Source organism: Vulpes vulpes, chromosome 4 (assembly GCF_048418805.1).
Source record: "Vulpes vulpes isolate BD-2025 chromosome 4, VulVul3, whole genome shotgun sequence".
In the NCBI taxonomy this organism is placed as follows: Eukaryota; Metazoa; Chordata; class Mammalia; order Carnivora; family Canidae; genus Vulpes; species Vulpes vulpes.
In genome coordinates, this window is record NC_132783.1 from 38,850,982 (window position 1) to 38,873,041 (window position 22,060).

Here is a 22,060-nt window from a genome sequence, read left to right on the forward strand (position 1 = left end):
ACTCTAATGCAGTAGGTACAATCTAGCCGTGCCTACCTATTCAGCCTTAGCACTCAATGCTTCCTTCTGCTCTTCTGCTTTCCCCAGATACTGTGCTCTTTTAAATTTCAGAGTCCTTGCACATGGGGTTTCCTCTTCCTGAAGCTTCTTCCTGTCCCTCATTTTTAGGGAAACAAGGTCTGCATCAACCATTCAAGAGAGAGGTCCTCTTGAGACATGTGCTATCTTCTAAAGGTTAGCCAATTGCCTGATATAGGCAGCTGCCTCTGTTCCTTACTCCCATCATCTTTCACTTTCTCCTTTTATCCCAGAGAGGCTGGTGACAAAGATGCTTGATTTTACAACTCACCCACACAGGTCCTCCCATCAGGAGCCAGCTGGAGGCCAGGAGAGGGGCACTGGCACCGGATCTGTCCTTTGACAACATCACAGCCATACTGACAGTTTGCCATGGAGCATGTCAGGGTACCTGGAAAGAGTGTGACTGGCTGATTCAGAGAGGCAGAGGACAAATTCTATGACTGAAATAAACGTTTTTTGTTTTTTGTTTTTTACCAGGCACTGAATCAACAATGAAGACAAAAAGGCCTCAGTTATTCAACAGTCAAAAGACTGCCAAAAATAAGAGAGAGGCACAGAAAGACCTCACTCCCCCCCCAGGGAGCAAGAAGATTAAGAAGTGAACCAGTTCTGTTAATATCTGAGGAAGACGTTTAATGCATTTAAAAAATGAAAAGACAAATATAAAACTTTATCTCACATAGATTATCTGGAAATGCTTCCAGTGGTCAAGGAAAGTGGAGGATTGAGGTAATTTTCTAGATTACTTATGCTAAATTCTGGTCTTAACTAAAACATTCAATTCACTTTCTCAATCTCCCACTAAATTTTTCTAGGGACAGTAGTAGACTTCCTACCAGGTTGTATGCTAGAGGATTCTAACATCACTGCCACATGGTATTAAACATGAATTTAGCTAATTCTAAAGGTTCCATGTTAAATATGCAATGCTAAATAAGATTAGCTGAACTTTTTAATAAAATACAACCCAGTTAGAGATAACTGATAATTGCCTAATTGATAACTAGCTTACCAGATAACTCAGGAAAAATAAAAATCAAGTCATCCATTGTCAGAGATCATATAAACACAAACTTAATTCAATGTTCAGCCTACAGAAAATTTCAGGGCAGTGTCCATCTTAGAAACACATCCCAATGATAGTAGGAAAGCATGATCCATTTCTTTTTCAAAAAGACACACGAAATCTAATGTTACTGGAATCATTTATTTTTTCTAATTGATGTACATTTTGTTTTTTAGAAAAGTGATATCTTAGTCTTTAGACTATTATAAAGAACTGTAAAAGTGAAGTGAGAAGGTACTTATGAATGGTTTGCACTCAATCAACAGACCTGATGGATTCTCTACTAGCTAAGAGTTTAGTGTCTATGCTTATGAACAGCAACACAGTCCTTACATAGGCACTAATGTTCTTCTAGCTGGAATAGTTCTTGGCGCAGATAGAAGACAGGCAAAAATGTGTTGGGAAAAAGATTAGAAAATACATTTAGTTTTACATTTCTTAAATACCACTTCCAAATCAAATTAACACTGACACCCATGGTAATATAATGCTAGACGTGTAAAATGGGCAACTTTTATTTTCCATTCCTTAGGCACACATGCTCACATCCTGGTAAGGAGGGCCTGGGAGGCTATTTTCACACACCCTATCAGAGCACAGCATGAAATCAAGCCAGAGCACTTATAAAACAGTTAAGATTCTTGACATACTTGAGCAGGACCCATCTGGCATGAGCATATATCCGTTGAGACAGTAGCACTTGTAGCTGCCGTAAGTGTTCATACACCTGTGCTTGCAGGGCCGAGGCTTCAGACCGCACTCGTTTAGATCTGAAAAGAGTGGAGGTTGATGCAGCAAAATGAGAAGACCTCAATGCTAATGTCAACAAATTTAAATATTTCTCTATATTGAAGAATGAGTAAGGAAAGTAGGACAAGCTATAGTAACCAGTAGTTAACATAAGAGATAGAGCATGCTTATCCCATCTTAATTTTAATGCTCGTTACTCTAGGGGCGACCAAGAGCTTTCTATCAGAAATGACCAAATGCTTTATAACAATGAGAGGGTTTTGTGAACTTCTGGAATTTAGACTACACAGTACCTGTGGTCTCTGTCCACAAAGGACAGTTAGAAAAATTCTCCTCACAGACACATGCCTACCTTATCATCCCTACTATCCTCCTCATGGGTACAGCTCCTCTGCTATCTACCTAACTGACTCCAATACCCTCCAAATATCTGGGTTTACTACCAGCTTCATTCTGACTATGTGATCTTCCTCTTTCAATTCCTTCCATCTCTGTTCTTAAAAAGATACTCTGTGAGCCTATCTCAGTTTACAGGAAGTAATTTAAAACATTCAACTGCTTTGACCTTTCCAAAGGAAGGCTCTATTTTCAGAGGGTAAAAGCTACATGAATTAGAGTGATCACTACTGTGGTTTCTCTTATTCAATCTTACAGATTCTACACTGATCTCAGATTAAAGAAGAAATTTCAGTTTCCTGCTTTACTGACGTATTCAAATCATAAACAAACCACCACAAAACCTACCCTCCCACATATTTTCATTCATTTGGCAGTTAAGAAAGGCATGTGGAAATACTAACAAATGATACATAATGGACTATTATTATGTATTTTGGGTTTGTTTGGGTTAAATATCAACATAAATCAAAAACTCCACATAAAAATTTTCTAACCCAAGTTGAATACTGCTTCAAGTGAACCAAAATAATGACAAACACTAAAATAGAAATGCCCAAAATATAGACTTCATTTTACAAAAATATGACATGTTTATTTTTTCCAGAACTTCCAGTGTTAGCACCTGATAATTTCATTATCTATTAATCCTTGTGACGAAATCAGAAATATAGATATATCTAGTGGCAAGATGTTTTAATCTAATCAAACTTAAATCTGACCTGCCCATTTATTGGAAATCTATATATTTCACTTAATTAAACCACCAAATTACATGGTTTTAAATCCACCTCATAACTATTACATTTATAAATGTTTTCATATTTTACTGACTTTCCAATTTGAGTTTTTTTTTTTTTTTTTTTAACCTTAACCCAACAGTGAGCAGGTCCCCAGCTGGGCAAATCCTAGGAAGGCTAAGTAAACTAGAGATCTTCAACATCTCCTTTGCTTTCTTCAATTTTTTACTTTCTTGTCTCGAGCTCAGTCAAGGGCATTCAAAACAGAATCACATCTTAAAATGTATTTTTAAAATTTTTTCTCAAAGAAAGTGCCTTGTAGGTTACAGTATCAACAAAATTTGATTTCTCCCTCTGTTACATGAAGTAAAAATTTTAAATCAAGGAAGAAAGACAAAAAAAATTCACTCTCCCTCTCATATTCTTCTGCCTTGTATTTCAATATTTACTAAAAATTAGTCAGGGACTCTCTTCTCATGGTCTAAGAGAAGTTAGTTATCATTCCTAATACATCCATACATCCCTACAGATTCACACCTGACTTTGGTTAAGTCCTGGATTGATATTAAAAGGTATTTAAATCTGAGCACATTATTAGAGAAAGGCTTTGTTTTAAATATTTTTTGCACTAAGCAAATAAAGAACAGAACAGTACAACAAAGCCACAGAGTAAGACTGAATTCTGTATCTTAAGGGAAGGATACTGATGGATAGAAAATGTATCAATTAAGAACCCTTAGGCTTATTTTTAAAGAACCACACAAACTTCTGTGAGTTCCTGATAGAAACTGGTCAGAGGTTTGTAGCTCTAAGCAGCTCATATGTAAGGGACACTTATGCTGATGGAAATTTCTTTAGACACCCTGTCCATGAAATGAAGCTGAAGCCAAGTTGAGGCAGCTCTAGTCTCAGCCAATAAAGAAGCTCCCAAGATTGCTTATAAGAGTTTTCGTGATCCAGACTGGGGCTGCTAGTGGTCTTCAGTCCATACTCATCCTTTCCCATGAGAAAAAGCACTTTGGGGTTAAGTATCATGAAATTGAAACAAAATGAAAAACAAGACATCGTAATTGGAAAATAAACAAAAACAACTCCCACCTGGGAATCACTCTATGAAATACCATGGAAGAGGATAGAAACATGAAGCATTTGATGGGTAAATGTAGAGACATTTGTTGGCTCTCTTACTATTTATTAGTTTGACACATAAATATCCAAATACATTTAAAACAGTTTGAGAAAGCTGTACTGTAACAGCTGGTGACAGAGTGGCGATACTCCCTGAGAGATGGTTGGGGTTGACATCTCCAGTGATTGCCATCATTACCCATCTGCTACAGGCATGTGTGTCCTAAAAACTTCACACTGACCCTTACAAAAACCACTGCAGAAATTATGAAATAGAATTCCACAATAATCCATGTTATCAATATTTACCAAATATAAGACTTCTGCTAAAAGCAGGGAGCTTCAAAAGATTAAAAGCATCTGGTGTCCTGGTGATGAACTTTTTCTAAATTTTCTCCAGGGCTTCTAGTCTATTATTATTCTAACTCTATTTTCTTATTGACCTAATGCCTTATAAAATTGAGTTAATAAGTACTGCTTTCAAAATCTCATAGACTACTGATCTAGTAATGCTTGTGTTACTATCAAGTCAGAAATTCAAAAACATTTCCAATTCATAGTAAATTCTCCTATAATAATAATAAACAGAACAATATAAGGAACATGTTCCTTGATCACACTTTCTCAAATCAATCTTAAAAGCTGATATAAGAACATAGGAAAGAAAACTTTAGCGTATTTACTTAAAATCACTTTTATCTTGCTCTTTCTCTAGAAGTTTATAACATAAATTATAAAGAGAATCTATAATAAAATTAATGAGTTCTGTCATGTACCTATCTTACCACATCAAAGGTATCATTGTACAATTAAACTGTTTAAATTCTGAATGCTTTAATTATTATGTACACATTCTTAAAGAACACCTATGACAGGGAGGAGTATATTTAAGCAGGTTGATGGATTCAGGAGCTTGGGGAGGTGGGGGGAGGGAGGAGAGTCAGAAGAGGGCTAGTCCAGAACAAAAAATGCAAGCTGCACAGCATTATAATTACATTTTAGGAAAAGAAGAATCAGAAATTTTATTAGCATGCAGACACTGAAAAGTAGCTTGAAAAATCTAGCATAGATTCACTGAATAAGATAACCCAATGAATTTTTAAGGGAAATAATCTTTCATTCATTTAACACATTTGGACTTTTTTCTTCTTTGAACCTTAAACTGGGCAATGTCTCAGAAATTCAACCTTTTACATTTTATATGTCTAAAGTAGAGGTCACGGGCAAACAGATGTCAACTGCCATACTTTTTATTTTGAAATTATCAATGTTGAAATTAATCTTATTGTCCTAATTCTTTATGCAGAAGGTAAACAAGTGCATTAAGTTCCCTATCAGCAGAGACAATAATTAATAATTTAAACTATTTTAATTCAATCATTCTAAGTTCCTAAGTCTATGAGTGGATGAAGCATATGATCTTCTAGAACAAAAACTGTAAAATCATGCTGCCACCTGACTTTTGTACAAAACTTTCCATCAAAATGAGAACATTAGTATTTTTGATGTTCCTGTTCCCACACCAGCCCGGCAGGTGAATAGGGCAGAAATTACTCTCCCCCCCCCCCCCCCATTAATAACTGGTTTGCTAAGACTCAGAAAGGTTAAATAACTTGCTCATAATCACACAGCCACTTAAAAACTATACGGAACCAGAACTTAGGCTATCTAATATTGCCAAATGTACACCAAAAGAAAGAAGTTAACTTATGGTCTGATTTCCAGGTAACTCAAAATATTCTGAAGGCTACGTACTCCAAGGCTAGTCTTCAGAACATGTGCAAGAAGTGACAAAACTGCAGGTGGGAAAGAGGACTTCATCACTTCCAAAATCTAAGCAAGAGCCATCAAAACCCCAATCTCTGTTGCTTTGGAATTCCTGACTTCACCTATGAAAATAAAAGTTATTTTGCTATCTGATTTTTAGAAAACATTCTGAAACCCAGGAAAGAAGAAGAGAAGCAGTATTTGATGCAGTAAAAGGACAGTAGAGGCTCCAGACGTTTTAGAGCACAGAGAATCAGCAGCAGGTATTCCTGCCACTTGTTTAACATGCTCAGGATTCTGAAGGCTACGTACTCCAAGGCTAGTCTACAGAACATTTGCAAGAAGTGACAAAACTGCAGGAAGCTGTGCAGGTGGGAGTGCAGACCACCTGAGATAATGCACGCTCACCCCTTGAAGGTAAACTTGTGGCTTGATGATCCAGGGGTTGCAAAAGAGGCTGTTCACTGCCTTGGTCAAGAGGAGTTGGGTAGAAGTGTTCATCTTCACACCAGGAAGAAGGTAATAAGAGTCAACTTTGAACTGATGTCATTTTTACCCCTAAAAATCTTTATAAGTATATATTAAACAATTACACAAAGTTGGTGGATTTAAAAAAGAATGCTTCAGATACTTTTTAAAAATGGATTTCTAGTTCTTCCAGTTTCTCTTCTCAAAATTTGAATATCTATTTTCCTTAAAATTTATCACAGCCATCTTGCCTCCCCAAAACACATGTACATTTTATACACATGCATCATTCTCATACCAATCTTCTAGATCACCAAAGAGGTGGCCATTTTTTAAAGCATTATTTTAGTCATCGACAAAGAAAACTCAGAAAACAGATTGTATGAATATTGATTACAATCAATCTGCTCTGTTTAGTGACAGTGAGGTCCTAAATATTCAACTTAAGAACTTTTCCTCTAATAGTTTAAAATACTCCAAAATTATGTACAAATTTATGATTTGCATAGAGATTATTTAAATAAATAGCATGATATTTCATCAATGTTTTCATTCAAATGTAAGAACTTATGTTATGTTTGTCACATTTATTAAGAATATACAGTAAGCTTCCTACAAAGAAGGTTAACTATTGCCATTATTAACTTACCAAAATACAAAAAACAAACAAAACTTTACCAAAATAGTGTAAGATATTTAAGACTCAAAAGTAGAGTCAAAAGGCACTCACTCCTGTTTTAAGATTTTCATAGTATTAACAGCCAATTAAACAGTCAAATTAAATGAACATTGGTTTCTGGGTTGAAGCCACACATCTTTCAAAAAATAAGGCTGTCAGAAATTACCTTAATACTAGGGGTAAGAAAGGCAATCAACTTTCAGATTAACCTAGGCCACCAAAGTTTACTGTCTGGCTCTGTGCTACAACATACCGGTTCTTTTCTTGGGGTGAGGAATTCAACATATGAAACATAACCTTTGTCAAACATTAGGAATTGATATTTATAAATTATATCTTCTAAAATTATTACAAAGCACATCATGCATTAAAAAACCTGTCTTTCATTTCTGAAAATATGCAATGACAAGACATATTACACAATAAAAACATCCCCTGGGACGCCTGCGTGGCTGAGCGGTTGAGTGCCTCCTTTCAGCTCGGGGCGTGCTGCTGGAGTCCCAGGATCGAGTCCCATATCAGGCTCCCTACATGGAGCCTGCTTCTCCTTCTGCCTGTATCTTTGCCTCTCTCTCCCTGTCTCTCATGAATAAATAAAATCTTAAAAAATAAAAATAAAAACATCCCCCAATGGGAAAGTTATAAAAAAAATTATCTGTAACAGTATCCCTTTTTGGCTGAAGGGAAAGAGAATTTGTATGGATACAGAGACTCAAAGAAGGGGAGACTATGCATAAAATTCCCAGAGAAAAATTTGGGGGAAAAAAGCAAATCTTGCCAGAGTCCGGGTTAGAATTTCATTGCTGTGAAAGGTATCATATGCTGTACAGAATATGCTAATGATCAGTCCAAGCCTCTGATTTTATATGTGATCTAGCTACAGCAAATCCAGAAATGACTCAGAGGGAAAGGCAAGCACCAACAGCAGATTCACACTAATCTTGAGACAAGGCTGTTAAATCAAGCCAGTTCCAAAGTGGGCTTGCCCTGCTCTTCTGGCTGCCCCCCAGGCAGCTCTGAAAGCACTGGTTAAAAGCTTGTCATTTACACAAGCTGTTCACTTCACCAATCAAGTTTCCAGAAGGTTATTTCTTATTGTACACAACTTGCAACAAATCGTTTAGCAAATACTTGCCTTACCCGGAAACCAACTTGTAACCAAAAGCTAATTTCCAGTTCTGTTAAATCATATCAAATGTATTTCTTCTTAACACCTCTCTCCTCAAGAAAAAATAAATCTGATTTCCCATATTTCTGAAGGATTATTTGCCAGTTTATTAAGATGTATGGCCCAAATAAAAAAGAGTCTACATTGATTTGCTATGTTATAGGCACAGAGGATTTGCTCTATTCATGTTTCGTGGTGTCTCTCGACAGTTGTCCCATGTCCCCAGCTCCTTCAGAGCCACCCGTCTCCCTGACAAGGGCTCTCAGTCCACAGATTCAGAGGCTGCCTAAGGTGCTGCCTGGATGCCTCCATGGAACCTTTACAAGTATGGTGTCCTGGACCAAGAACCATTACGTGAAACAATCATTCACTGAGCAAATATTTAATGTGCACGTAGCATGTGCAAGTCATTCTTATAATAGTTTTCAGGACTCAGAAATCAGAGACCATAAAGAGTCTCAAAGAGTATATAAATCTGCTCTCAAAGAGCATAAATCATGCCATTGGGAATTCCTCACAATTGCTTTTTTTTAAGGAAGACAAAGAAAGAGATGATCAAAACATACAGGTTTACTGGAAGTTAAAGTTTTATATTCAAGATTAGACTTGAAATTACATTTTCAGTGTCAACACTATTTTTTGCAGGTATAAAATCCCGTTTTGCTACTAATGAAATCCTCTTCCCCCTAAGGAATATAGTTTTAGGAGGTAAGATTTCAACTCCGTATATTTCAATTTTTCTTTAGAGAAACAGGTATGCATTACAGTAAAAAGTACATGATAAACTGGTTTTCTGAAAACAGGAGATACCAAAGATAGATCCTTGTTACAGTAATAGTTTCAGTGTCTTTGAAGCATATTAAAGTTGATGTAGCTCCTGCAAGCAAATAAATTTAAATGGGTTTCTCTGCAATCTCAACACTGGCTTATTATAATAACCTTCTTTGTATAAGTTCCTGGCATCAGGACAACAAGGCTTATGGCACTGACATATTAATGAAACCTCTGATGGTTTATGTTCTCCACTTTAAAAAAGAAAGCATGCTGGAACTCTCAGATGAACACTGATAACTCAATAATCAGAACCGGACATGTCACTACTTGTAAACTGAGACTGGGGAAGGAAAGTCAAATGGATTTTTAAAAGAGTAAACTGAGATAACAAAAACTCTACTTACTTCAAAAAGACTACCCAGGTATGTTTGGTAAATTCCAAGTTAAAAAATATTATAAAGGAAGCATTAGAAAAAATTAGTTAATCAAATAACAGGTAATACAGAGCACACTTGAGAATAACAGTTTCTTTTACCATTAGGCCTGTCACATTTCATTAGCATGGATTTCATCTGATAGTTCAGAAACAATTCCTTATACTTTTTAAAACACCAGTGTTCTGGACGGCTGTGGAAACTATGCCCATAAATCACGAGTTTACATGAGACACATCAAGGAACATCAGATATTGAAGTACAAGACTGTTTCCACAATATCATCTCCATATCTGATGAGGTCAAGTAAATTATCAATGGGACAGTCAGGACCCATGTAATTGTTCCAACTGAAAAGGATAGAAAGGATTATTTTAATTTAAGAAATAAGTAAAAAATGGGCTCTTTTATCTTTCTATCTTTCTGGTGAAATCTAACCCCAGCTTTTCTCTATTTCTGGGTTTGTTTGTTCTTTTTTTTTTTTACTGCTAATAATAGAACATGTGGGGTTGAAATGAATTAAAAAGACAACCTTTGTCCGATTTGTTAGCACAAGCTAGAAGATCACATTTGCAATAATATTTTCTCATCTAAGACTAAATTCAGAGAAAATATGAATTATATGGACAATAGTTCTAAATTGACATACTAGGTCTTCTACCAACTAATCCTGTGAGCTTAGACTTAATATCCCTGATATCTCTTTCAATAAAAAAATAACAGGAAGCTATTACTTATCACTTAATTACCATAAATAGCACTCTCCCTCCTGACATTATAATAGATAAAAGATTGATAATATATATAAAATACCTGGGGCACTGTGCTAAATGTTTGCTTTTATAAGTAACTTAAAACAAAAATAAATTTGTCAAAATCATATATCTCAGAGAACTTTGCAAACCAGTAACAGTTGAAGAGAATTTAATCTCAAAAATCAAAGGGCTCAGAGTTTGAAGGGACCTCAAAATTTCAAGTCAGACTTCCTACCTGACTTTGAGTACTAAAGGGGTTCCATCTCACCAGGGTCCAAGGAAGCTAACAATTTGCAGGGGCTTCCCAACTAGCTCGTGGAAGAACAAAGACTAGCAGAATATAAGGCTTCTACTTTACTGATGCTGTGATTCTCTTCTTTAAAAGACATTTTAATTAGTATCAGTGACTAGGAATAAGAGGATGAAATTCTTTTAACTGTCCTCCAATGAAGTGTATATTTAAGATTTACTACTATATTTTTATCTTTCCGAAAATGGAAACGCAGTTCAGAAACAACAGCCATTGCAAAGTGGTTTGGCATGAGAACCTAAAACTTTCATATTAGGTGGAATTAGAGGGGGCTTATTTTTAATTTGTGTCAGACTGTTTTCCTACCTTGATTGCAGGTTTTTCCAGCATATCCAGGATGACACTTGCACTTGTTGGGTCCAATACATTCACCATGTTTGCACTGTGGTTGGCAGACAGCTGTGAAAAGAGGATGTGTTATTTCTAGGTCAGTAGAATATCAGCCATACAGCATCTAAATCATGTGGTAGTTTGATTAATAATAGAGAAGACTAAGAACTTACAACAGGGTAGCAGAAATATGTAAAATCACTGTGCTTTGGAGTAGTAAGCATTGTTCAGACTAAATACTCTCACATACGTTTGTATGTGTATGTGTGTGTATCAATTGAGTCTGATAAATTGACTAAACTCAAGTATAATGTTAAAATAGTTTTTTAAAAAAGGTAAAACTAAGAATAAACACAACTGATGTTTGTCAATAGTTACAATTTTACAGTAACTTGTATCTGTAATTTCAAACTCGTTCCCCCAAATATGGTTCGAAAAGTAATTCTTAGTCCAAAGACGAGTATATATGAACTCCAGATAAATTTCCCACCAAATAATACTTATTGTACTAGAAATGCTATTTCTAGTATGAAATGGCTCTAAATGAAATAAAACCCAAAACTCACTATTTTTGGAACTTTCACTTAAGAGTACTGTGTCTTCTTGATCTTTCTTAACCCTAGGTATGGTACAATTGCCTTGACCCTTGCTATGGCCTCTCACAGGAAATAGGAAGTTCTATTTTACATTTATTATCTTCTATCAGCTGAGTTTGTCTTTCCTCAGGATTCCGAAATGCTATAAAACATCACTCAAAGCTTTTCAGTCTTTCATTCCTGCCAAGATACTAGTCAGAATTTATTCTGTTGATACACTGTTGATCCTCAGTTGAGGCTATCTTTGCCCCCTATGGAACATTTGACATAGAGACATTTTTGGTTGTCATACTGGGGAGAGGGTGCTTCTAGACTGGTATCTAGAAGATAGAATACAGGGATACTCTGAACATCCTATAATACTCAGCCCCCTCCAAAACAAATTATGCCGCCCAAAGTGTGATGGTGCCAGAATGAGAAACCTTGCTGTACACCAAATAGGCACAGGGTGCTATGCCAGATATTAAAATTGAAGAAAATTCATTGTATAGCACTCTCACTAGTCTCAGAGAGCTTATAACGTAGATGAAGAGAAAAAACAATCATTTTTCACTTAGGCAATATTTGTTTATGAGCAAAATGGGTAGCACATATGAAATTTGTGAAGAAATCATCACATAAGCATATTCACAGAGATTTGTAGAGAAAGCCTCAGAAGAGACTTGAGTTGGTTCTTAAAGTATGAGTAGACAGAGAAGGCAAAGACTCTCCAAGGTAAGAGGAGTTATACAGCAAAGTCGACTATCATTTACTCAGGGGGCACCAAGCCAGAGTCAAGCTAAAGAGATAGCTGAATGTCAGTGGGAAAATGAGATGTAAACAATCATAGGTGAGTGGGATCAAATGATGTTCTCTAAATGTCAGACTGAGGAATATATACTTCATCTACAGGACATGGGAAGTTTGTGAAGCTAATCATCATCATCAGGAGAATGATCATAAAAATAAAAATTCTGGGGATATTAACCTGGTGGTGATATGGGGAATGGACTAGAAAAAGTCTAGTTGGGGATGCCTGGGTGGATCAGCGGTTAAGCATCTGCCTTGGGCTCAGGGCATGATCCTAGAGTCCCAAGATCGAGCCCCACATCGGGCTCCCTGCATGGAGCCTGCTTCTCCCTCTGCCTGTGTCTCTGCCTCTCTCTCTCTCTCTCTCTGTCTCTCATGAATAAATAAAGAAAATCCTTTTAAAAAAAAAAAAAGAAAAGAAAAAGTCTAGTTGACATGAGAAAGGCACAATCTGTTTGTTACAGGAAAAGATAGGCTTCAATAAGCACAGAGTGAAGAGCAGACACATCTTGAAGACCAAGTGGAATGGAGGCCACAATGATCCTGAGTTCTAAAGGCCCTGAAACCTGTTACTTCCTGTATCAGCCAAGCCTGTTTCCATTCTGGGATATGCTTCTAGTTTCCTCTCTCACCATTCTCAAACTTCATTTCCTTTAAAACTTGAACACTCCTGTAAAACTGATGTGCCAATTATTTCTGTTGTTTCTACATTTCCTCTCTTGACTCTCGCTGACCTTTTCTTCACCTGGCACCCCACGGAGCTTATTCACCAATTAGACTTCAAGCCTTTCCTCCTTGCTTGTCACCCCAAATGGACCCTGTATCACTACTAATCCTTAGTGCTGCTCAGGAAGTATTTAAAAGCTTGTAGGAAGAAGGGATGAACAAAGTGTTAAGATGTAGATGGTAGAGAAATGCACTTGAATAATTTTTTTTAAAAAAGATTTTTATTTATTTATTTATGAGATAGAGGCAGAGACACAGGCAGAGGAAGAAGCAGGCTCCATGCAGGGAGCCCGACATGGGACTCGATCCCGGGTTTCCAGAATCAGGCCCTGGGCTGAAGGCGGCGCCAAACCGCTGAGCCACCCAGGGTTGCCCTGAATAATTCTTAAAATCTGATTTTAGACATGGCATGAAATTCAAAAGGAAGCAATTTTGTTCAGATCTGTGAGAAGAAATGGACTATCTAGAAGGGCCTTCCAATATTATTCTTCAGCCAATTGCATACCAGTAGATGACTTATATGTAGTTTTTAAAATAAGTCCCAGAAATAAACCATTCTTTATATAATTTCCAGGCCCCATAATCAAGAAATGCAAGTTAAAAATTTTTAATCTTAAAAAAGATCTTCTGTAAATTTTAATGTTTGAATGAATCAATTATTACTGAGTCACCTAGAGTGTAATAATTCAGAAAAAAAAAAAAAACACCTCAAAATCAGTAAAAGTAAGTTGAGGTAATAATCCCCCAAAAAGCTAGATTTTGAAAATATCTCTAAAAACATGAAAAGGTAGTTTAGGAAGTACTACTTGAAAACATGAAAAAGTTTATTTAGAAGAGGACATGTTATAATATAAACTCTAGATGTGTAGGCTGTATTGCCTTTTGACCCCCGGGCCAACCTGATGACCATTTATCATACTTTCAGGTGCTGTAGAGGAACAAAAGTTTTATTATCCCCCGCCCTTTCTTGTTGTTTGTTCTCAGTGAAGTGCCCTAATCTTGGGCACATCAAATGCACACATTCCATGAGGCCAAGACTGTTAATGTTTCTTACATGTTTAGGGTGTCAGTAATTTTCAGATGAACTGCTATTTGCATTTCTACCCAATAGACTACTCACTAAAGTAACCAATGACCTATATATCAGCCAACAGGTACTAGTGGAATAGGATACTCAAATTGCTGATATCACCATTTATTTTCTCTTACAGAAAGAAAACACTCGGAAAAACATTGCATAAAGGACTTTCTCCTATTATCTTGCTAGCATTAGGTCTGCAATGGAATTCAATAAGCATGTGTCGAACATTTGTTATATACATGTATTATACTAGACTAGTGTCAGGGAGGGGAGATGAGCGAGTCATTGAAAATATGAAAAATTAGCTGTGAAACTAGAATATATTGGCCAAAACTTACCAAGAACTCAGAGAAAGGGGATGAAAGAAGAGAGGGGCAGGGCAGGATGGTCATAATATATTATACTCACAACTATTACTGCAGGTCCTGGAAAGCACCCCACCTCCACCCCCTCCCAAAGAAAACTGTGATCTGAGCTACCTAAGAGGCTGAGACAGTTGGGATGGAAGACAAAGCCTTTCAGAAAATGCGTGAAGTGTGGGGAAGGGAAGCGAAGGGGTTCCCGGTGAGTGCCAAGTCTTGGTGCAGAGCTACACTGTCAAGTGCTTACAATAGCAGAGGAGCTCAAAAGAAAGCTTAAGGCAGATCATAAAAGGTACTGGTGGCAGAGATCGCTGGGTGCGTACCAGGATCTATTTTCCCTTCTTTTTAAAACTAGAATGGCTTTCCGTCTGCTCATTTTGGGAGCGAAGAATGAGTTAGCAATGGAAAACTACATTCCCTATCTTCCCTGGTAGATCTGGGTAGCCAAGTAACAAAATTCCGGCTGCTTGTACATAAACAGAATTTACTGGGTGGGGCTTTTGGAATGCTACTCCAAAAGGGGGATGAGTAGTCACTGAACTACAGTGGCCACTTTATGACCCTGAGGTGATCCAGAGAAGGGAGAGGAGTACAGAGCAAAAACTCATAATATTAACCCTAATTACCATCCTAGCAATTTAGGGCACTATTCCTGTGTCACTCTTTTTTTTAAATTTTTATTTATGATAGTCTCACAGAGAGAGAGAGAGAGAGGCAGAGACACAGGCAGAGGGAGAAGCAGGCTCCATGCACCGGAAGCCCAACGTGGGACTCGATCCCGGGTCTCCAGGATCGCGCCCTGGGCCAAAGGCAGGCGCCAAACTGCTGCACCACCCAGGGATCCCCTGTGTCACTGTTTCTTGCAGCTAAATACAATTCCTAATTGACTGCCCTTAAACACAAAATTGTGGAATCTGACTTTATCTGTGTTTATTATCAAGCTCGCAAATGTTTTCTTTGGTACACAGGATAGAAATGTTATGAGTAGATACCGGTAAAGAAATACAACTTGTCAAATTTATTTTTATATCTATAATACCATATAATCACAGAAGTAACTAAAGAATTTCATTTCTAAATCTAAAGAATTAGATTAAAAAATACGTATTCATCTTGAGATAGAGAAATATGATTCCAACTTCTGTTAAACTGGCCCTCCTTTTGGTAACTGTCTCCACTGTAACATGAGATTTCAGGAGCCAGCACACATGAACCCTTACAACCTGCTATAGGTGGCAGACCAGGAAGGGAAAAAAAAACAAATCAAAAGAGTAAGTGGTCTACTTTTAGTGGTCCACTTTAGAGTGGTCTTCTAAAACATCAAAAACAGATGATACACTTGATTTGGAGGAAATAATGTGTCTCTTGGTGCTAAAGGTTAATCAGAAAAAGCAGCACTGATTCTCTGACCGTCACATGGATCGGAGACAAAAACTTTGGGCCATATTTGATGGCCCACTCTCTTCTTTTATCACAAATGGTTTAGCAGCTCAGTCAATAAAAGTCAAGTGAGCATCAGAGAGCCAACGAATAATAGATTTTACCCCCAAAATTGAATGCCAGAATTAAGCCCAAATGGGCAAATCACACTCAAAATTTACTCTCTAATATTCCCACAGTATAATCTCCAAAGCATCCTTAAAATAACTTCTCTGTCATTTTTTGAACTAGAAAAAGAAATATATCTCAACTGGCAAGGCAGACATAACCCTTTCATGTCACATGCCCACATCTCTTCTGTGTGACTGCAATTTACAATTTTACTCTTGGAAATTTATCCTGATGTAACTGGGGTTCTGAGAGTTGAACAGTTTTCTAATATTGCCAGGTAATGCGTTTTCAAATAAGTTAGGGGACAATTAAACTTCCCCATCAGTTCTATATTTCTTATGTAAACTAATCACACAGAGAGTCAAGTGTCAACACTTGAAAAACTAAGGACATGCTGAGATGCCCAAGTAGGTGATGGCTCTGGAGAGTGACAAGGAAAAAATCAACTCAACCTCAGGTGTTATTAGTAACTTGAGAAAGATCTTCTAATGAAAGTAAGATTGTTTTTAGAGTCCTAAGAATCATTTGTAACTTTTGCCATCTACAACATGTTGCTTGTCAAATATGGCACCATTAAAAGAAGAACAAGGATCTTTGTCCTCCAGGGTATGTAATTTAGAAACAAAGGTGACACAGTATACAAGTATATAGGCAGGAGAATGAACGGAAATGAATCTCTGAGATTTCAGAGAGCTCTCATTACCTCTAACAAGCTTCAGAGAACCCAGCTATGGAAAAACTCATTGTGAGGGGAATAGGAACCTCTGAGGAAGAATATCTTTTTCACAGAGCAATTGGCCTTGGAAGAGACACAATTACTGAAAACAGCAGGAAAGAGCTCAGTGCTGTACTCACAAGCCCTGAAGGAAGGGATGCAGAATTGTATAGGGCTCACTGGAAAGGGCCTTGAGCCCTGTACTCACGAGCCCTGAAGGAAGGGATGCGGAATTGTATAGGGCTCACTGGAAAGGGCCTTAAGCTACCCCATGGTACAGGTACAACAAAATCCAGAGGAAAGATTCCTACAGACTTGAAGATCTTCAGAGGAAAATAACTGCAGCCTTCCCAGTATCCTGGTGTCCATTATCTTACTTTCAAATCTAAATTCCTGCTGTAGTAAAAACTCAAATAAAAGTGCCTCTTATTGTTACCATCATAAAATATTATGTACTAAATGCTCTCAGTGATACAGAACTCATTTGATAGGACTGTTTACATTCATTCTCACAATAACCACACAAGGCAGGAAAAAAGACAGTATCCTCAGGTTAGCAGCACAGAAGTGAAAGCACAGAAAGTGACTTGCTCAATTTCAGAAAAAAATTATTATCCCAGCTTCATGGTTAATCCACCAGTTCTTCTTGTGTTAAAAGGCCAAAAAACCTAGGATTTTGAGGTGCTTTGGAAGTGACAGGAGAGGGAAAACCCCAAGCAGGAAAGGATGAGAGGGGCAGAGAAGGCCAAAGTGATTACAGGTGTAAAGGTATTTAAGTTGTATTTTCGGGAAAGAAAAGCTGCAAGTTAAGAATACAATCTATAACTTTAAAATTATATTTGCCAGAATATTCAGACATAAAGTAATCTTCACTGCTTGTTCTGTGACAGATTCCAGAGTCTGAATCACTGATGAAGTGTATAACTACTTTCTCTTCTGAAGTACTGCTCCATCTATAATTTTTTTCACTCTCACGTTTTGTCCAATATTATTTTTTAGACCTTAATCATGAACTATAACCAAATATTAAGTCAATCAATCAAGTGATCATTTAGCGCATGAAGTTAAAATAACCAAGGGTTTCTGGTCTATATAATGTCATCTTCCAAGACCTAACAATAACTTTATTTTTGTCTTTGGGAACAAATAATTCAGGGATATTTAGTAATCACTCCTTTCATCACTATTTAACTTTTAATTCCTGAAGTAGATCAAAGAAAATAAGTGCCTGAATCTGCACCTTTGTATCACAAACCAACTTGTTTAACATAATTAAGCACTATACCTTTCCACTTAAAAAATCTTCTAGGGGATCCCTGGGCAGCTCAGCAGGTTAGCCCCTGCCTTTGGCCCAGGGCATGATCCTGGAGTCCCAGGATCGAGTCCGGTGTTGGGCTCCCTTTATGGAACCTGCTTCTCCCTGCCTGTCTCTGCCCCTCTCTCTCTCTCATGAATAAATAAATAAAATCTTAAAAAAAAATTATTCTAAAGGATGCCATCATTTTGAGGTTACTTGCAATTCTGATGTTTCTAACGTGACATAAGGGTGGAATTTAGATTAATGCCAAATGAAACTTAACGAACATGTAAGAAATTGTTACTGTTTATTTGGAAGTGTGAAGTCGGTTTTGTTTTTTAAGTAGGTTAACAGCAGCAACCAGCACACCTAGTCCCCAGATCTTTGTTTCTAAATACCATTCCACAATTAAAGGAATCAGGGCTGAGTTAGGGAAGCTGGAATATTTTGCTGTGACAAAAAGCAGAGACATATTCAAAGAATGATGGAAACATGTGAAAAGGACATAGGACTTTGCCTGGGGATGTTCCCACTAACCAAATATGAGATAATTTGAGCACCAAGAAAAATAAGGACAGTAATTCATAACAGTTAAGTAACAAAAAAATCCTAAGTCCAAAGTGATTCTACAAAAGAAGAAAAAGCTCCTCTTTACAGAAGAATGCCGGCTAACATGTAGAAGAAATGACTGAATTTGAAAAACGCAAATTTATAATCACGACTGAAACAACTAATTTGAGCAAAAATTATCCACAGATGCTAAAACTTTCACTGGTTAGAAGTTTGTTGGGAAACAGAACAAACGGTTTCAATGTATTATCCGACAGCTTACTAATTATAAAAAGAAGGTGCCTTTCAATGGAAAAATCTGAAGGACAGAACCTTAATCAAGTGATCAAAGGTAGCATCACCAAGAACTACATTATGTGCAAAGGGATATATGTAATATATGATCACCTATGTAATATTCTTGCAAAAAGAGGGTTAACTTGAATCGACTGTGGAACATTCTGCCAAGCAATTGATGTAGACTCTTTTAAAGATGTCATTGACAAGAAGCAAAAAAAAAAAAAAAAAGAAAGAAAGAAAGAAAGAAAGAAAAGAAAATGAAAATGAAAATGGTAGAATTGTTCTAAATCAAAGGAGACCAAAAAAGGATGCCAACTCGATGTACTAAGTGATCCCTGACTGGCTCTGGATGCAAAAGAAAAAAATTCATAAAAATCATTACCGGAATAATTGGGGAAATCTAAATATAAACTGTTTCTTACATGATATTATCGTATCTGTGTTAAATTTCTTTTTTTTCAAATATTTTATTTATTCATTCATTCATGAGAAACACACACACACACACAGAGACAGAGACACAGGCAGAGGGAGAAGCAGGCTCCATGCAGGGAGCCCGACGTGGGACTCGATCCCAAGTCTCCAAGATCACGCCCTGGGCTGAAGGTGGTGCTAAACCACTGAGCCACCTGGGCTGCCCTGTGTTAAATTTCTTAAGTATAATTATATTGTGGTTGGTAGGTAAATGATCCTGTTCTCAGGAGATGCATGCTGAAATATTTAGGCAACAAGGGCCATTATGTCTCTAAGTTACTTTCAAATGATTCGGTCAAAGAGAGAGAGGAAAAAAATACACAATATGTTAACAGTTGTAGAAGATGAAGAGTACACAGGTGTTTGTTGTTCCTATACTTTCAATTTTTCTGTGGATTTGAAAATTTTCAAATACAAAAATGGGAAAAATTTATATATATATACCAGTAGAATAATATGCACACTTTGACAAATATTATTACTTAATTTCTGAACCATTGTTCAATGATCAGTACACTCTTGAGAAGGGTTTAAGAATGCAGGTGCTAGAGTTGGAACTGTGGCGTCCCAGCTCTACTTCTTAGGAAACATATGACCTATGTAGATTACCTAGCTTCTCTGCTCTAAAATGCGTATCATAGGTTGGACCAGAGAAAGTAGCCAGAATTCCCATTTTTTACTAAAGAAATAGTAAACCTACATATCCACAGGGTTGTTGGGAGAGTCACCGAGAAAAAAAACAAATAAAGTGGTTAGGATAGTACCCATCTCATAGTAAGAGCCCAATAAAATGCTAGCTATAATGAGAATTATAAGGATGGCAAACAGGAAAAGCTCCAGTGTGTAAGACACTGTATTAAGAACTGAGGAAATACAGATTAGTAAGATGCCAATTCCTCATCCTCAAGAGGGCAAATCTAGTAAGGAGAGAAAGAAGTAAAGATGTCTTCATAACAGATGCATGTAAAGGATACAGAAGAGGTAATGATCAATTACATAGTTTAAAAGAGAAAAGGTTTTGGAAAGGAGCAAAAAGAAATTTACAAGACAGTTGATTTTGTAATGTAAGAATTCTTCAGAATACAATGAAGCACATTAAAGTGTGTGTTTTTGTTAAAATTGTTGTTTCAACTGTAATTTTGAGGTTTATTGAGTGATCATCACAAAAGGCAAGAAAAGTTTAATATAACTATTCTCACTTCTTTTAGCAATCAAAGTCACTAATACATAATGAGTTAAGCCATATATTTACTATTAAAAAGAATGGAATTACTTTTGTGACTATGCACAGACTTACAGGATGTGAGGCATGTATCAGTTTGGCCTCCTGCCTTTTTTTTTTTTTTAGGAAAACATTTATTCATTAATTGTTCTAAATTTAGCTATGAAGAACCTTAAACAGAAATTTAGCAACAACCAAAATGACCATCAATAAAAGATTGGCTAATTAAGTGATGGCACAAGGCCCAAAGGGCAGAAAACAGTCCTTCATAATGAAGGCAGTGTCAGCCTGGAAGGCCTTGTACTCAGAGCATCAGAAGTCTATCCATCACTGCAAACAATCAATGGGCAACCAATGCAATGCAGCAGATGCCACATCAGATGATAATGTGTTTCCAAGAATGTAAACTGGTTTCTTTTTGTAACCTTAATCAAGACTTAAGATCCACAAAATACAAAAACAGGTCCTAAGATAGGCAAATTAAATATATTCATTTTCCCAATTGTCCTCCCTGAAAGCCACATCGGGTTATTGAAATTACATCCTGCTCATCTTTTTTGTCCCCTATATACAGAAGTGCCTCGTCCTTACATCTTCAAGAGTGTCCCGAGCTGAGCTTAACTGGACAAGGAACATTGGAAGCTACTGCACTGGACATAAAGATGCATAAAACACAGTCACCAGCTTCATGGAACTAACAAATTGGCAGAACAAAAGACAGATCCACAAATAACCGCAGTGCAGGACAGTGCGAGATAGGCTCCATGCAGATCTTACAACTGAATGCAGACCTTCCCCGCTACAGGAAGGAAGGCAGAGAAGGGAAGGCAGCATCTAAGCCAAGACTTGAGGCAGGGCTGGTTTTCAGTACGTTCAGTTAAGAAAGAATACAAACTTCAAAAATAAGTGTGGTCATTTATTCCTTTTTTTTTTAATTTTTATTTATTTATGATAGTCACAGAGAGAGAGAGAGAGAGGCAGAGACACAGGCAGAGGGAGAAGCAGGCTCCATGCAGGGAGCCCGACGTGGGATTCGATCCCGGGTCTCCAGGATCGCGCCCTGGGCCAAAGGCAGGCACCAAACCGCTGCGCCACCCAGGGATCCCAAGTTATGGTCATTTATTCCTAACAATGATTCACTCTTAGTTGAATATTTGCTTAGAATTAGTAGTCACAGTGGTATCACACAGAAAAAGCCAACTGAAAGGGGAAAACAATTGTGCAAGGTGGTTTCCTCCCAGCCAAAATGGTAAACTGGAAAGGATTTTTTTTTTCAAAAACTTAAAACGAGTAGGTAACATTTCAGCCGACGTGTCACACATTATTTTACCTTTCCTACATTCTTCATATGCCATTTAAAGTTGATCCTCTATGGGCAGAGAGCAATGATTATCAATGCTGACTGAAGAAGTGGGCAGAGGGGAAATAAGCTTTCCATAGGACAGTGGTGGAGAGATTATCAAATGAATCACAGCCTGGGCTCTGCTCAGATCTCGCCCGGGCTCCAGACCCTCAATCCACCCACATCCTCCACCGCAAAGTCTCACAAGCC

The 22,060-nt window shown here is 37.2% G+C and overlaps 1 protein-coding gene across 4 annotated transcripts in view; it reads right to left on the reverse strand.

The window, feature by feature from the left end:
* Nucleotides 1-22,060, reverse strand: part of NPNT (nephronectin) — a 78,950-nt gene that overhangs the window by 35,241 nt on the left and 21,649 nt on the right. For 2 of the 4 annotated variants that reach the window (XM_072755533.1, XM_072755532.1), the window contains 4 exons: nucleotides 10,823-10,915; nucleotides 6,337-6,429; nucleotides 1,798-1,917; nucleotides 350-469 (listed from right to left, as the gene is read on the reverse strand). In XM_072755533.1, coding sequence (XP_072611634.1) covers nucleotides 350-469; nucleotides 1,798-1,917; nucleotides 6,337-6,429; nucleotides 10,823-10,915 — 426 coding nt within the window. The remainder of the gene's footprint in view (nucleotides 1-349; nucleotides 470-1,797; nucleotides 1,918-6,336; nucleotides 6,430-10,822; nucleotides 10,916-22,060) is intronic. The other 2 variants (XM_072755534.1, XM_072755535.1) reach the window with 1 other exon arrangement.